The following is a 17,497-nucleotide window of genomic DNA, read 5'->3' on the forward strand; positions in this document are numbered from 1 at the left end:
CAAAGTGTTGCATAAAAAAAACACCATAATGCAGGAAATGAAGTGTCTGACGTTCATAATTTTCCGAAGGAGGACCCCTCCACCCCCAGACCCCTGTTTAATGACAAATCCAATCTGATGGTGTAGCTTAATATATATATATATATATATAAATAATAATGAATTAATAGGGATCACTAAGGCTAGTGAGTCATCCTTGGGGATGAACAGGACAAAAATCATGGCATCTATGCAGTAGATATTTTTAGTCTGCACACAAAATCACCCAACAGACTGCTCTCCCTTATGGCTTTTATAAGATCTTTTTTTTTAATTATTATTAAAGATTTGTGAGACTTATTCAGTGGAGCGAAGATGTCTTCCTGCCTTGTGACTACACGTCCACAGGTTGCAAAAGAAACCTGGGCTTTGGTTATTTACTTGCAGTTCCACCACTTTTCAATGCACTGATGACATTTTTAGCTGTTTAAATAGATTCAGAAATAACTAAAAGGCACTACAGGATGTTAGCACCTATTTCATGGACACAGGCTAAAGAATTAAGAGGCATAACTTTTATTTAAATAAATTCACGGTAGGTTATTAAATAAATTTCACCTCATTCGCCTAATACGCTAAATGTTGTTTGTGTTTTTTGCTGTACTTGATTTAGGATCGGGCAGCTCGTTGCATGTAAGCCTCACTGTAAGGAATTCAAGCAAATAGACAAAACAGTGAAACCTGCAAAAACACGTCTTTAAAAGGGTGAAGAAAGCCATCATTTGTGTGTCACCAAACGTCAAAGGGTGATCCCTCTACTTAAAAACCCTCCAGCTAATAATTATACAGGTCGATGCAAATCCAAATGTCTGCATGGCCCCTTTGCCGTCACAAAAGGTCAAAAGGGGTGTTTTTGTTTTGTTTTGGTTTTTTTGAAAATATCTTTATTGAAAAAAGAAAACAACAGTACTTGCAGTTACCGAAATACAATCAACCTTTCTTCATTTTTCTAAGTAAATAAACTTATATATATATATGAAAAAAAAACAACGCATTCTAAAAGAAAGACACCCCCCCCCCCCCCCCCCGGTCCCACACAGATCAACACAACCATCAAACATATTAGAGGAATATAACAGTAGCAGAAGTACATTTAAACAGGCAATACCTCTAGACTAGCAAAATAAGAGATAAAGGGTTGCCACTTGTGAAAAAATTTGGCTGTGCAACCTCTCAACGTATATTTAATTTTTTCAAGTTTTAAAAAAAACATGACATCTTTAAGCCACCGGGTAATAGTAGGATACTTAACAGACTTCCAATGCAACAATATTAGACGTCTGGCTAATAGGGATGTGAAGGCTATAATATCCTTTTGTGTGGAATCAAGTGTAAGTGAGCGAACAGGAATCCCAAATACAGCAATCAGAGGACAAGGACGAAGAGTTACCCCAAGAACAGTTGACATAATAGCAAAATACCCTGTCCAGAAACCTTGTAGCTCAGGACATAGAAAAAACATGTGGCTAAGGTGACAAGGAGAACCATGGCATTTATCACATTTATTTTCCACTTCTGGATACAATTCAGAAAGTCTAGACTTAGAGAAATGCACCCTGTGTATGACCTTCAATTGAATAAGTCCAAGACGAGCACAGGAGGTGGAAGATCGTACCCTCGCTATAGCCTGTTCCCAAGACTCCTCATGTATTTGAATTCCTAGTTCTCCTTACCACGTACACTTAAGCTTAACATTAGAGTGGTTACTAAAAGACAGAATAGCATCATAGAGTTTCGAAATGGTTCCTCTGTGATGAGGAATAAATGATAACGTAGTTTCCCACTGCTGTTCTGGAGGTAAAGAGGGGAAATTTGGGAAACACTTGGCAACAAAATTTCGAATTTGAAAATAGCGAAACAAATGGGTAATAGGGAGATTATAACGAGAGGACAAGTTGGGAAAACTATCGAAAACACCATCCACATATAAATGTTTGAACTGTTTTATACCCTTGTCACACCACACTGAGAATGTCGAGTCCAAAAGTGAAGGGGGAAACAAATGGTTGTCGCTTAAAAAGGTTTTTTTTTAAGGAGCGTGTGTGTTTGTGTTAAAGCTAAAAAGCAGATATGTGTTGCACCACCCAGCTGCTTGAACTTGGAACATAGTTACGTGAGTCTGTAATTTGTAAGGAATCTGTGGTTTTAAGCAACATATAGTAAACATATAGTAGACTTACCTACACATTTAAACCCGGCATCACTTTAAATTATTTCTTTCCCAAATCAGTGCAATTTAATATGGAACCTTTAATGTGGAGTGCTTAAATTCACGGTACCCAATTTTAGCTAAGCTTTAGCTTTTGGACAGATGGCCTCACGTTTCACTCATGAGCACTTTGGTACATAGAGGAGTTTAAAGTCGACTCAGTTAACACAAATTGCCCAAATCATTTTGAGTTTCTACCTAAACTGTGCTGCCGTGTTAGAGTGAAGAGGCTTTCTATCGTCAACCCTTCCTAACAAGCCTTACTTGTTCAGTCTTTTCGATGTTTGATTTTATTTAACAGGACGTGGCTGTATGTAGTTTTTGCTGACTAAATAATGATGAAAACATCAGACATACCAATCGTTAAGTGCTCCACATGTTCCACATATGTCTGATGGTGGTGTTCATCTCAAATTGTATGTAGATTATTTGAAGAATAATCTGGCCTGGATCAGATTAGGATGAGGTACAATTATATTCCATGAGCTGTATATGATGACTTCGCATGGTAGGTTCATGTCATATTACAAAATACTGTATGTCTGTTATCAAGCATTGTATTGCTGCAGGATTGTTGTCATGACTGGGCATGCTCATGTCATATCAGAAGTATAAAGAAGACACTTGTGGATGATGAGCTTACTGTCGATTTGTGAAGCCCCGTACAGTTTTTCAACCATGCTCGACTCTATGACCCAGTTTTTGTGGTTTGTCTTTGTGAAATATTGTCCTGTTCCACGAGAACTTGATTTGTAGATCATGATGAGCAAGTGTGAGCTGAAACCGACAAAATCACTGCAATTACATTGCTATTAGGGGCTTTTAAACAGATGACTAGGGTAAGATTATATTGAGCTATAGCTGGGATAGCGTACGTGCATCTATGATTTTTGTAATGTTTCCTCTTCTTATGTGAAGCTTATTGGAGCCTTTTACCAAAAATCAAAACAATACACCAATTTCAGACACTTTATAGAAATTATAAAATATTTTACGACACAGGCATCAAGTCCGGAAACCAAGGAAATGCTGAATTGTGAAACTTTTGTAACCTCAGGCTGCACAACTGCACGTGGAAGTTGGGGTGGCTTTATGTTTACAGCAGACATTATACAAGTCATGGTCACGGCGGTTTAAGTTTAAGTTAAGATCAGTGGTGCAGAGTTTAATTACAGAGAGCTTCTGAGAGTCAAGGATACTTGTTAATGTTTATTTTTAACACTTTCATGAGTTGTAAAATTAGAGTAATTTCAGAAACTGGGCCTGGGTATAAATAGAAGTTGTGTTTTATGTTTGCTGCCTCTTTAGATTTTAGACTAAGCTGATATGTTCTAAATACAGGCAGGGGAGAGTTTAACTTGGAACAATGATTTTATGACAGCTAAATATAAAATATAAAGGAAACAGTGTTGTTACATGCATAATTGCATGCACATCCCTGAGCAGTGATAAACGTGTTGGTAGAAAAGAAAAAATATGCCCACATGGTAAAAAGAAAGAACAACATTGGTCAGTTATTTGTTTTCTGTGTGACTTTATCAGTCTTTCACATTGTTGTGGAGGAATTTTAGCTCTGCCTTATTACAGTGTTCAGTTCCACGAGGATTGTGGACAGCACAGCTCTCTTAAGATCCCACCACAGCATTTCAACCTGGCTGAAGTCTGCGCTTCACCTTGATTCTTTGATTTTTTTTTCAGCCTCCCTTTTGTAGATTTGCCATGAATTTTAACATTTAAGATGCTAACCGAGACCTGTACGGTCTGATATGAAGCTCTTCAGTTTTTCTGGAGTTTCTCCTTGGGGTGCTGGGAAGGTTAAATGTTTTCCACTTGTGACTTTAAAGTCTAATTTATGAGGCCGCAGAAGAAAAGAAAGTCCTAGAGGAAGATGTGGAGCACTTAACAGTTGGTATGTCGGATGTGTTTCAACCGTGAATCCATTTTTCTTTTGACATATTTTGGAACTGGCATCCTGCTCATTATATGTGTTACTTTCTTCTTCAGTGATGCTTTCAACAGTTACAACAGCTAAAACGACTGCACTGAAAAGAATGCTGAATATGAAATTTCGTTTATTGAAGTTTATTTTTCAGAGATATGCACAACTGGTATTTAAATGAATATAAAAATCTCAAGTACCCACTGCTGTACTTTCTACTGGTAACCAATATGAGAAACACTGCTTTAAAGGAATTGTTCAGCATTTTGGCAGAGGCTGCTCATATCTGGAATCGGAGACTCCAGCGTCAACAATAAAGGTGAAATAATAATTAGCAATCTTTAGAAGTGCTGGTGAATTGATTCTCTGATAGAGCCAGTCTTCAGGAGCTCGCCTCTGTCGTTAGCCTTTGCACTAAGCTGCTGTCTCTGTGCATACATGGGAGTGGAATAACTCTTCCCATAAATAAGAGTAGAACTATTGCTTTAAGATGTGCCAGTCAACACTATCATTTCATGAAGACGAAATCTGATTAAGCCATAATCAGACTCATGTTTGTTTGCTCTTCACCTTAAGCTGTCTTGTCAGTGTTCTGTTGCTTCTTACGTTGAAGTTTGTCTTCGTTTTGTTCACAAAGGCAGGATACTCTTTTGTAGATTCTTTAATCTTCATCGTTGGTCCACTTTGCTTCTGCGCAGCTTTCCTCTGGGGGATCTTCCTCTTTGTGTGGATTTTGTTATCTTTCAGGCCATTGTGGGCGTTTGAAGTGTTTAAAGTCTCTGTGGCGGTTTGATTTGTCTTTGGTTTTACTTTATCTTTGACGCTTACAGTCGTCTTCTTAGATTTCTGCTTCAAAGTATTCGTCTTTGCTTGTGTGCTGGCTTTTTTCTTGTTCAGCATTTTGTCTTTTTTCCATGGTTTCAGCATATTTTTCTTCTTCGTGTCTTTGTCCGATGATTTCGGTTTGACCTTTACAGCGGTGCCCGTCGTTGAGTTGCCTGCTGCAGTCATCGTAGGTGTGATCTGGCTGCTCCTCACCGGCGGTTTGGTGGGGAGTTTGAATTTTCTTGGCGGTGGTCTGGTAGGTTTTTCATTTGTGCCCAGTACAGTCACTGAAATGGCACAGATGTCAATAAGTACCCATTTTCACCATTTTACTCTTCTACAACCACATGTGTTGAGTTTTTTTTAGATGGTGTGCATATTTGGCTGAGCCTAAATGTTTGGAATGCTTGTCTCTATTTTAAATATGTTTGATGTAAAACTGGATGCTGCTTTCTATAGTTTTATGTATGAGCCCAGTGTGATTATACAATTTGGCAGCATGTAGACAGTAAATCCAGAGAGGGGGAAAAAAAGCAGGTTCTGCTCAGGACATGCATGCATGAGTAAACATTGAATCCAGGCAATTTGTCGGTCTGCAAGAACAGATTTTGCTTAAATGTGGCTTGTGTAACGCTTACGCTAACCTCTAACATCAGGTTAATTGACTTGATAATATGGTGTGTATATGTTTATATTCAATGCACCTCGAAATATTAGACGTTTCAGGTTAAAATAAATGTCTTTACTTTCTTAGACGACCTCAGATTTACAACAGGTCTGATATGCAGATCGAGAAGTGATTGAAATGCAAAGATAAGTTTGAAGTTACTTACATTCCTTTGGCACAAATGGAAACTTTTTCCCCCTCACTTTGACAGGGAGTGGCTTTTGCTTACATTTCCCAGGAGGTGCTCTCCTATAAAAGTAAATGAAGTCCCTTTTTTAATGATAAGATAGTAACTGTCTTTGTTGTTTTCTTTAGGACAGCACAATCGTATTGTTATTTATTTTATTTAAAAAGTTTAGTTATTTTCTGTACAAAAACTTTCCCACAGCATCCATCCAATGTAAAGTAACAGTAAAAAGAAAGTATCCACTCTTTTGTTCTAAGGTTTATGTGTCGAGACATAAAAACATCATCTGGTTCTTATCAAGTGAGTACAACCTCATATGAACCTGTGAAATATTACAGTAGGTCATTGTTTACTCAATGAAAACTAAGCCAAAATGCAGAAACTAAAAGTAAATAAATAAATTAAGTACACTAAATCATTCAGTAACTAGTGGAATCACTTTTAGCAGCAATAACATCTTCTTTATAATGTTATTTCAGTTAATTGATGTTCGAGGTATTAATTTAAACACAGCTTTATTAAGGTCCTGCCACAGCGTTTCAGTCAGGTTGAGGACTTAAGACTCATTCAGCAGATTTGCTGCTGTGTTTAGGGTCATTCTGCTGTTGCATGACTTCATTTTAGCCAAGTTTTACCTGTTACCTCTCGAAAACTTCAAATATAGAGTTCATGGTCGACTCAATGACCACAAGATGCCCTCCACTACTGTGCAGCCGGTATGAGGTATTTGTGTTGATATGCTGTGTTTGCGTTTCTCCGAGTGTGGCGCTCCACTCCTGGGAAGACTGTCAACTGTCTTGAATGTTTTCCATGTGTTAAGTAATATTTTGCATTGTTGAATGAGGGAGATGGAGTTGAAATTAATTGGAAATGGTCTTATATCTGTGCTCAGATGGATGGGGAGTAACAATTGTTTCTTTAAAATCATTGCTGATGTCTTTGGTACTTGGCATTGTGTTAACACACCTGAATGCTCCAGACCAAATGCCAACACTCACACTTGCTAATAATCAGTTAATCAAGTGCATTTGATTAGATCCTATCTACCCTTTTAATTCTTATGGAAGCAGTGAGGATATACTTAGTATTTACACACACTGCTTCAGCATTTTGGCTTAGTTTATATTAGAAAAATAATGAAACAGTCTAATGTATGATGTGTTGTTGTTTGTCTGAGCTTATATTTACCTAATAAAAGACCTGGTAAGAACTAGATTTTGATGTACTGATGCATAAAAACGTAGAAGTGAAAGAAAGTCTACTTTCTTTTTATTATGACTGTAGGTTTTGAAAACTCTAATAAAGCTTTCCACCCTAAACAATTTCAAGTTGGATTGGATAGGATTTGTGTTAACTCACAAATAAAATTGAAACAGATTCATAATGGCTCACTGGATTTTACTTGAAAGGAAAAAATGTGTGCTTGTAAGGGCCTGCCCCTAATTTTGATCCTATAGAAAAAAAAAAGCCCTTTGAGATGTCAAACGTTAGAATCCTGCTGCTTTAAATGACTGATACAAAATGTCATTCTTGTCATACTGTGTTAGCGTTTCAGGACTTCTCTGGTAAAGAGACTGCCTAGGATGCAACAGATTGTTGGAAGACACATCCTTTGTTCTTCCTTTATGTACAATTCATAATTATTTGGCTCTTTTGCATACAGCAAATAACTTGAATTAAAGCCTGTTTGAAAAACACGGCTGTCTTTTTGAATAATTGCTCCAAGCAGGTGTTCCCATTTAACACAGAGCACGTCCATAATGTGTAAATGTAATATACACCTGGTCTGACACTATACCTGGAGGGGTCCATGAATTTAAACACGGTTCCAAAAGCCGACATGGCACTCGGGTATGACGTAGCCATGAAGTACAGCTCCCCTGGATGACAAAAACAGCTTGTCAGCAGTGTCACACGGGTCTGATCCTGTGATAAACGCTTAAACAGACTGATCAAACCTTACCTGCTTCATCTTCAGCAAATGAGATGATGAACTTGTGGTGTTGATTGATGAGTCCGGGAAAAGAGCAAGTCTGCATATCACCCATACACACACTCCTCTCTTTCCAGTTTCCTGTTGTCCTGTCTTCCTCTAATGCCATAATTCGACTGAAAGGTTGACAGCGTTATGTCACTTGGAGCAGGCGAATTAAATAAAAAATGTAAAGGTAACTGAGAAGACAGACCAATTGGGGTTTTTTTTTAATTCAGGCTTGGAAATGCTCAGATAAACATAATCTTACCCACTCATGAAGTCTCCGAAAATGTACAAGCCATTCAGATTGGGTGATTCACATCCTCTGTACACATACCCCCCTGTCACAGACTTCCCGACATGATGGCTGTATGCAAATATAGGGAGGATGTCATCTGTTGTGGCAGAGAAAGACAAACCTAATTTAACTCTGAGAATGAAAACAATCAAAAACGATGGAAATAAAATGTGGCAAACGTTTCAAGCAGACAGAAAATAGCTCTTGATTTGACTGGGGAAGCTTCATAAGAACAGAAAACATACTCAGGGAGGAGTTTTGGCACAATTTCATGTCGTAGCACTCGAAGCCCTCTTTGGCCCTCCATCCATAGTTTCCTCCTTTGATAATAATGTCAATCTCCTCGTAGCGGTTTTGACCAACATCCCCGCAGATTATCCGACCTCTGCCGTAGCCGCTCACCGGGTCTCCACGGTCCACGGAACATCGCCACATGTTTCTTACCCCATAAGCAAACACCTCTGGCCGGGCACCTGGGTCCCTGAGGAATGGGTTGTCAGGGGGGATCCTGTATGGCATGCCACTGGGGTCACTTCCATCCACATCAATGCGAAGCACTTTTCCCAAAAGAGCACTTCTAGATACCAAGAAAATAAATGAAAAACTCAGGGTAGAGGCCTTAAGTGAAAAAATGATTAATATAAGATAAATACAGGTGTAGATAATGGATTAATAATTAGGCATTCTTATAGTACCTTGGGGTATAATAAACATGCTTTGATTGAGTGCCAGGTCATATTGCACAACCAGTTAATAAATGGTAATGTTTTAAATGGCTGAATAGTTTTAAGTAATATAAGAACATTGATACTGCTGCATAATCCACCCGACTCCTACAACAATTCCTCTGGATGGTGGTTAATAACAGATTAATTAATAACAGATTAATAACAGATTAATAAAAAATAATGGCAATACCAGGCTTAACGTAATGGCTTTATGGTTAAATCAGTGTTCACATATTTGACTAGGTTATTATTTTCACTTGAGGAAACCTGAAGGACCTTACTTGTTTTGTGCGTTGCCGTACTTCCCAAATGGATCCCCAGCTTTTCCACCATCTCCAGTGAAGATATACAAATAGCCGTCAACACCAAAAAGTAGCTGGCCTCCGTTGTGGTTTGCAGCTGGCTCCTCGATCTCTAAAATGAACCTGAATGTAAAATGCATGCAGTTCAGAACAATTAGATAAAGTATACTTTAAAATACTTTTTTATCAGGTTGTCAAGTTTCTGAAGTGTGGCCCAAGGTTAGCTTTAATCCAACATTCAACTCTTCAGCTGCTTTGGTGTCTGTCATTCATGCCCTATACAGTAAAATTCATTCTATTGAAAAAGTGATGACAGAGCAGGCTTAAGGCACTATTACCTCAAAGATTCTCACCTATGTGTAATGTTCTCTGGCAGCCTGTTTCTTTGTTAAAGCAGTGACTGAAGCAATTTAGTCAAAACAATCCTTAAACTGAAACAAGCTGGTTTACAGCTGGTTCTCCAACATGTGCTCAACCTCCTTAAATAGTACTTTTCAGCTCACTCATGTAAGCAAATAAGGTAAATTTACTGTCTGCTCCACGCATCTGCCTAAGGACCCGTGCAGATCACACACAGCACCTGTACTGTGGAATGCTGATTCTGTGATTTCGCTCACAAGTGATCTAAAGACGTATCTCTTTAGATCACCATTTTGGTAAAACGTTTGCATGAAACCTTTATGCATTGTGCGTTGTTGTTTGCTTTTAACTCAAATGTTGTTCCTTTTGTCTGTTTTAATTGTTTATCTTTCTTCTACATGCCTGCATTGTTCTCATTATTTTAATTTCTGTATTTTTTCCTTCTCTTTTGTTCACACAGTTTTTAGTTTTACTACCTTTCAGTTTCTCTCCTTTGTGATTTTTTTGCCTCGCCCCCAGTACCTTCAACCATATATGACCTCTTGAACCTTTTAATGGCCTTTGACTTTCCCCTGCTCTTCTCTGGATTTTTTGCTGTGTTGTTTTTTCCGTCTCCTGTTTTCTGGATTAAAGATTGGATTTTGACCTTGCGTGTGCCTCTGTGTGTGCTGCATTTGGATATTGTTCCTGCTGCCCCCTCGTTTTACAGTTAGTGTCTGGCTTATGCTTGCTTGCACAAAGAAAGAAAACCTGCTGGAGAGTTGTCATTTCTCTGAGTGCTCCTAAATGTAACACAAGTGTTGAAGTTTTTTGTGGGTCTATAACATACTATAGGGGGTTTGGGGATATAATAATTAAATATATCTCCTGTAAAATTTTAGGATTATGAGCAATAACTGTTTAGAAGGCCTAAAACAAAGTGAAGGACTACTCCTTTTTGTGTTTCACTGAGATATCTTCATAGTTTCACGCTGCAAAGTTCAGGGTAGGTTGTGAATTTTAATGGTCCTCAGAATCCCAGAAAATCGTAAATTGATATGTAGTGTTTAGCCCTGAACAGGTTTATGCAAGGGTTGGTGTAATTACAGCCCCTCCCCTGAATGATGATAAAGCCTATGTAGTTTGTGCAGACCCACATCATGAAAGAAAGACCCTTCCTCTGCATACCTCTCTGAGTAGGGATCAGCCACGTTCATGTCATAGGCAGACACCTTCATCTCGCTGATCCTGATTTTTTCCAGCTCACTGCTGACCTGGATGGAATAGTAAATAAAGAAGCGTCCATTATCCCGGTACTTTGGGTGGAAAGCCATTCCTAGGAATCCTCTTTCATCCCCCAGCCATGGAGTGGTCAACACCTCCCCGCTCATATCCAGGAAAGGCTGCTCCAGCCGGCTGCCGTCACGTAGGTAAACCCAAACAAAGCCCATCTGTTCTGCAATAAACATTCGGTGTGTGTCATCTCCACTGTGCAGCATCAGCACTGGGTTCCTGAGATTGTTGGCCACTTCAGTCAGGCACAACTGGAGACAACCTCTTGGGTCCTCTACCACCTGTCCCAGGTTACTATTCAGGTCAGAGCTTTTCAAAACATTGGGGTAGCAGTAGTCTTGGTCAGGCAGGTCTACCATGCTGCAGAACGTGGTTACGTCGCGCTCTGCGGCGTACAGCAGCAGCTGGTTGACTGTCAAATATTTAAGCACGTGGCGACATTTGGAATGAAACTCAGAGCAGTAGTCAAAGCAAAGACCAGGAATTTCTCTCACAGGTGTGTAGGGGTCCTCAGCATCGTAGAGGTGGGCAGCATATGGCGAGCATTCCTGGATGGGGCAAACACAGTGGTTTACCATTAAGAAATTTCAGGGCAGTGTCGTGCACAGAGGAGATGATTTATTGGACTAAGAGAGCCATTAAGTCACAACATCAAGAATACATGTGTCCCATAAGCACAAAGACTTGTTTTGTTTTTCAAATAAGAGCACTTTGAATGTCTGGAAGTTTGTCCTCTGCAAATTTGCCTGTGTAAATGAAATATGGAAACATGTCATAGTGATTTCAGATGTTTTTTATTTCAGATGTGGAAACCATAATCTGATGTAATTGACAATTGTTACAAATATAAGCACTCTGGATTAAAACCTCAATGACAGTTAGATAATATTTGTTTTTGCGAAATACTAGTTTATCAGTCACTAGTAGTTACATTTAATATCTGATGGGAGTATCCAGTTTTAGTTTGCTTTAAATTTGAGTAAATTTTCACAGTTTCTATTCAACCATTTATAACAATTATAAAGTTAAGTGATGCTTTAACTTTTGTGGGATTTATTTTATTATTGTAACCCTAAATTGATTTTAACTTGAGTTTAATTAGAATAAACTACAATGAATCAAAAGTTGTGTATGTTTAATTTTTTCAAGAATTTTTTTTGTTTGTTTGTTTGAAATGGAAAACATACAACCAAAACTGCAGCAGACGTGAAAGGACTGCAGTGCACCTTAAGTAAAGATGATGATCATGGCATTAATAGTAATCCTCAAACTCAAGAGAATATATTTACCTGGCACATAATTTCCTTCAGCATGTCAGTACAGAGCTCATGACCTGCCGCTTCCAGCTGTTCAATGATGTCCCAGTACCTCTCCGCGATCATGTTGTCAGTTCCCTGGTCGCAGCATCCAAACTGCTCATACTGTTTGCAAAACTCCAGGTGCCATGGAGGTTTAAAAGGTGGCTTAAAGTCCAGGCATTGGGGATGAGCTGATGCTGGCTTGACCGAGGCTAACAGCATCACTGGCACAATCAGGATAACCGCAGGAAGGCTTGGCATCTTTTTAGATGGCCGTAGTTGTGCCACCGCGCGTATAACCGCGCAGCCGGCTCGGCTTGGATGGAGCGCAGCATCCCTCTTCCTTGTCATTTTTGCCTTCTGGCCCCGAAAGAATTCAGTGACTATTCGTTCATATAGGGCATGAGCCAGAGTTTAAGTATGCGAGCGTGCGTTTTAATGCATTTTACGCGTGCGCAAAAGCATGCAGATGGAGGGGGCTTGTGCCCTCCTTGTGTCGCCACCTACTCCATCCAGGTAAAAAGTCACTGTGTCACCAGCTCTGCCTCTCATTGGACTAATTAGTACCAATTAAAACAAAACATATTTGTAAAGACTTTATTAGCATTGGTATTTCAGTCCCTTGAGTTATTTTCTGCACAGCAACGATAATGGCAGCAGTAATTATAAGAGGCCACGCTCTGTAGTATGCACGCCCGCACACGCGCGGCACGCATACATCCAAAACACATTGTGGAGGCATGCAAACATAAACCCAACCACGACACAAACTATAATTATGTCTCACTTCCAAGTTATAGCGCCTCGGGGTAGTGCGCTGTTTGTGCAAGACCTGCTTATTCATGCTTTTCATCCACTGTCCCAGCAAGTCACTTTTAAATTTGAATATAAGGTCAGAGGTGTCTATCAGCAATTTAGCACCGTGCCAAAGAAAACCAGCAATTCTACGAGACTTTGGCTATTAATCGTTCGAATACTTTATGTCTTACAAGGCTGGCAAGTAAGGACAATAAAATCAGGACTTCCTTAGGTAAACTGGAGATGTGGTGTTATACCTAATAACAAAGAGGGCATCATTACAAACTTGAGGTTATGGATATAACTACGATTCACTGATAAACATGAGCATCTCGGTATGGGAAGGACCTATTGTCTAAGCAAAAACAGGAGACATACTGTGGATTTCTCTGTGGCTTTCAAACTCTAAAACAGGCTATGCCAAACACTGCCCCCTCCACTATATTGCTGTGTTTGCTATTTCTGCAACAGTACCATGCCAGCAGTGTCAAACATAAGGTCTAAGGGCCAAAATCCCCCGCCAAAGAGTCAAATTTATACTTGACAATGATTAAAAAATGAACGATTAAATAAGAGAAGATCCCGTTTTTTTTTTTCATGATCTACTATAGAGATGTTTGATTTTTACAGTGGATTCATTGTCAGAATCATGAAAAAAAAAAAAAAAGAAGACATTTTTCTGTCATTTAATAAAAATGTTCCATTTTATAATTACAAGACAGTCTGTGCGATGAGCTAATAGACATTTTTCTGTAAATTTAAGCCCAAAGCGGAATTCCTTTATCATGTAGGAAAACTGATGTGTGTAAGTGTATTGTTGAAAACTAAATTTCTTTTTCTTAGATTATATTTATATAATTATCTCAGGGATTAAATTTGTAGTTAAACGTCTTTACACTGACAGAAAAGAGAGTTTCACTGGTCTGGCCCATTTAAAATCAAACTGGGCTGTACTGAATCTCCAAGACAAAGAGAAAAAGAATCAGGAGCTGCAAGTAAAATTTGATGAAGCCCTGGAAAAAAAAGAGTTTCTTCAAGAGAAGAATCAAGAGGACATAAAGGAGAAAGAAATGGAATGTAAACTCCAAAACATAGAAGGAAAACATCATGTGCAAATACTGCTTGATGAAGCACTGCACAAAAATGCAGAAATGCTTCAAGAGAAAGAGCAACAGGAAGAAATACAGAAAAAACACACAACTTATTCTCCAAGACTTTGAAAGGAAAAATCTACAACTGCACGCATGTTATAATGAAATGCATGCGAAAACCATTGAATTAGAAGGAGAAAAGGAAAAACTGGAAAAAATAATGCTCAGACATGCAATATAGGTTCAATGAAATGCTGAGAAAAAACAGAACCTAGCAACAACTTGAGGTGCAAAAACAATGAAATGCAGGTGCAAGGGAAGAACTGAAGAAAACACATAAAGACCTGTAGTGTACGCTTCAAAAAATCCAGAGCAGAAATGAGGAGTTAGAAGACATGTACAACAAAGTACAACAGGGGAATATAAAGATGCTACAGGCAAAGCGAATACAGGAGGCAAAATCTAAAAAACTGAAAGAAAAGCTTAATGAAAAACAAGCAAAATCAGAAGAACTGGAGAAAAAATGCAAGAAATTTGAGGAGCAAAATGCAGGAACAATCGATGAACTGAAAATCCTCATCCTACAGAGGAAAGAGCTCCAGGAACAGTGCCTAAAAAATAAGAAAAAACACTTCTGCTCTTTCAGGAGGAGGGACCCTATGCTTCCTCACTTAATCATGAGGAGGCATAGGCTTGTCTTCCTCCACCTCTTTTCTATCTCATCACCCCTCTTCCTTTCTCCCCGACCACTTCTTCATCACTCTCCATGTTTTCTTTCTCCAATATATTCTTCATCCTTTTTCTTTTCTTTTTTCACCCTCACACCCAAACCTTCTGCCACAGGTTTCTTCCTGCTTAAAGGGAGTTTTTCCTCCTTGCTCAGAAGGGATTGTTGGGGTTTTCTCTCCTCTGTCTCTTTCCTCCTTTCTAATCCTTTCTTTTCACCACTTTTTCGGCCTTCTACCCTTGCTTTACCCTCTTCTTTGCAACTCTTTCCCCACTTCTTCCTTTCCTCTATCATCTCCCAACCCTCTGTTCACTTTTGAGAAAACATGGTAGGGAGATGGGTGGAGGGGGGAATAAACACAATCAACCATATTTTTACAAGTGTCAAATCAGTGTCTTCGTTCAAGAATAATTCATTTTAAGAATTAAAATGAAGAAAGGTTTGATAGCTGCATGTGTTGGTTTGGCAGCACATTTATGTTTTACATTTCTAGCAGTATCTGTCACAATCTCCTGGTTTGACTCACGCAATAAAGAAAGGGATAGACGAAAAACACAGAGTTATGTTTGTCTTACAGGCCAGAATATCAGCAGATGTTTAATATAAGAGAAACACATGTATAATATTCATTATTTAGACTGATGAAGACCAAAAATTTTATACATATTTGGATTAAAAAAATAAAAAAAATAAATAGATGAAGGAAAAATTGAACATATTCTTTAAAAACAACAACAACAAAAAAAAAAAACGTTAACATATTGTAGCACTGTAGATATTTACAGATAGCTAGGACCAGAATCTAGATTTACAGGAGCAGTTTATACTGGAAACCTGAAGTAACAAACAACAGACCATCGTAAATTTTGAACTGCTGGCTGTTTTATGGAAAATGGAATACACAGAAGTGTACGTACAGTTTCGGCACTTAAGTTGTTGGATCTAAATCCCAGAACCTCTTAAGCCCCAACGCCCCCTGATACGGGGGCAAAAGGCAGGAGATCAGTTAGGCTTGGGGCTTAAGAGGTTAAATAAAAGAACAAAAAAACAAAAAAACCCAAAAAAACAAAAATAAATCTCTCTCACGTCCCACTTTAGGTTTGGTTTTAAATCCTGATTTGTGTCCAATACCAGTTAAGCCTGATTAGTTCCTTTCAGGTTAATCTAAGTTTCTTTTAGTTGTTGTTCTAACTCTCTGATCAATATGAGTCAACGTAGTTCTAATGAGTCAATTTAATTCAACCTTATTTAGTTCAACCAACCCATTCACTCACTGTACGTACAAAGTGGCTGTTTATGAATACTCAGTAACACTTCAATGAATTACCAATGTAATTTCATCAGAATGAATGGAATTAGGATGCTGAACATGAAATCAAATGTCCACAGATTTACAAGAAAATTGTTTGAAATCACAATTCAGAAAACCACAATAGCTCTAATCAGGCTTAAGTCCTCAGAACGCTGCAGCAACAGAAATTATTATCAAGGGGTGCTGTGTGGTAGGTGGAGACCCAATATGCAGGACTGCTTAGACAAACATAAACTCAAAATAAGCTTTATTAGCTATCACTGGCAAGCTTAATAGAAACATAAGTCATAAGGCAAACCACAATGGAATTTTGTTTGATTCGCAATTAAATGTGTGTTCATACAGTCCATTATTTCCATTTAAACTATGACTACAGGAATATGCTACCAACCAAAGCAGTCTTAAGGAGGTTTTCACAAACTGTTCAGAATACACATTTTCCTTAATAAGACATTTTCTTAATTCTTCATTTGTCAATGAATCTTCCTGTAAAAGGCTCTCTCTCTATATATATATCTATAGAAACCACATACATATTTTTATTCAAATATCTGATTTATGAGAAAACAGATTATTTTAAAATAGCTCAGTATGGTAAGCAGGAGTCAGGTGTTTCTTACCAGAAATGCACTGAGGAATGGACACACCCTTGTGGAGAACCTGTGAAGCTACAGCTGTGAAGCTGATTTTGAGCCATCATTCATGTGGAAAGCATCTGATTGCCAACATTTGGATTTTTCAGCATGGCAATGATCCAAACAACTTGCCAATGTAGTAAAAGCAAACCTGTATTGAAAAACACACACTGGAACACTATCAGTCACAGATTGGCCTCCCCAGAGCCTGCATCTCAACATTACTGAAGCAGTGTGAGATTATCGTGACAGAAAATGGAACAAAAGGCAGCCAACATCCAAAGAAGAGCTTGTAATATTATTTAGGAATTCTTTGGAGCTATTCCTGAAGCCTACTTAAAGAAATTACTAGAAATTGTGCCTATGAGAGTTCAGGCTGTGTTGAAAAAGAAAGGTGATCATATCAAACATCGACATTCAGTCTCCTTGGAATTGCACAATCTATTTCTTGCCTTATATGCCGCATTTCCGTGCATGTTTACACATGTTCAAAAAACATTGCTGCATTTATTTACAGTATTCTTGTAAACTATTAAAAAATGAGGATTGGCTCAAGACTTTTGACTTGATGTATTATTATCACTGTTATTATTGTTGTTACCTTTTTATGACAGTGTTTGCTTTGTTAATCTTCCTGCGCTGTTTACATCTTAAAGATTTCAGTCTTGCGCATTTATATTGTCATATTCATAAATGAATTTATGGTTAACTATTGTCACATAGCAAATCCACTTATTCAGCAGATGGCAGCAAGCAATCTGCTAGGGAAAGGAAACGGAACTACGTCATTGTTTGCGTTTGTTTTGGTGCGAACAAAACAAGTTATGTGAAAGAA

At 38.4% G+C, this 17,497-nt stretch overlaps 1 protein-coding gene across 1 annotated transcript; it reads right to left on the reverse strand.

Moving 5' to 3' along the window:
* Positions 1-1,368: 1,368 nt before the first annotated feature.
* On the reverse strand, positions 1,369-17,481 carry hhipl2 (HHIP-like 2). Its single transcript, XM_085142711.1, has 9 exons — positions 12,091-17,481; positions 10,697-11,349; positions 9,149-9,292; positions 8,385-8,716; positions 8,110-8,236; positions 7,830-7,975; positions 7,665-7,746; positions 5,846-5,928; positions 1,369-5,299 (listed from the first exon to the last, which is right to left on the reverse strand). Exons 1-9 carry the CDS (start codon positions 12,448-12,450, stop codon positions 4,737-4,739), a joined length of 2,490 nt encoding a protein of 829 aa, XP_084998837.1. The 5' UTR covers positions 12,451-17,481; the 3' UTR covers positions 1,369-4,736.
* Positions 17,482-17,497: the final 16 nt, after the last annotated feature.

This window comes from Neolamprologus multifasciatus, chromosome 19, assembly GCF_963576455.1.
Source record: "Neolamprologus multifasciatus chromosome 19, fNeoMul1.2, whole genome shotgun sequence".
Classification (NCBI taxonomy): Eukaryota; Metazoa; Chordata; class Actinopteri; order Cichliformes; family Cichlidae; genus Neolamprologus; species Neolamprologus multifasciatus.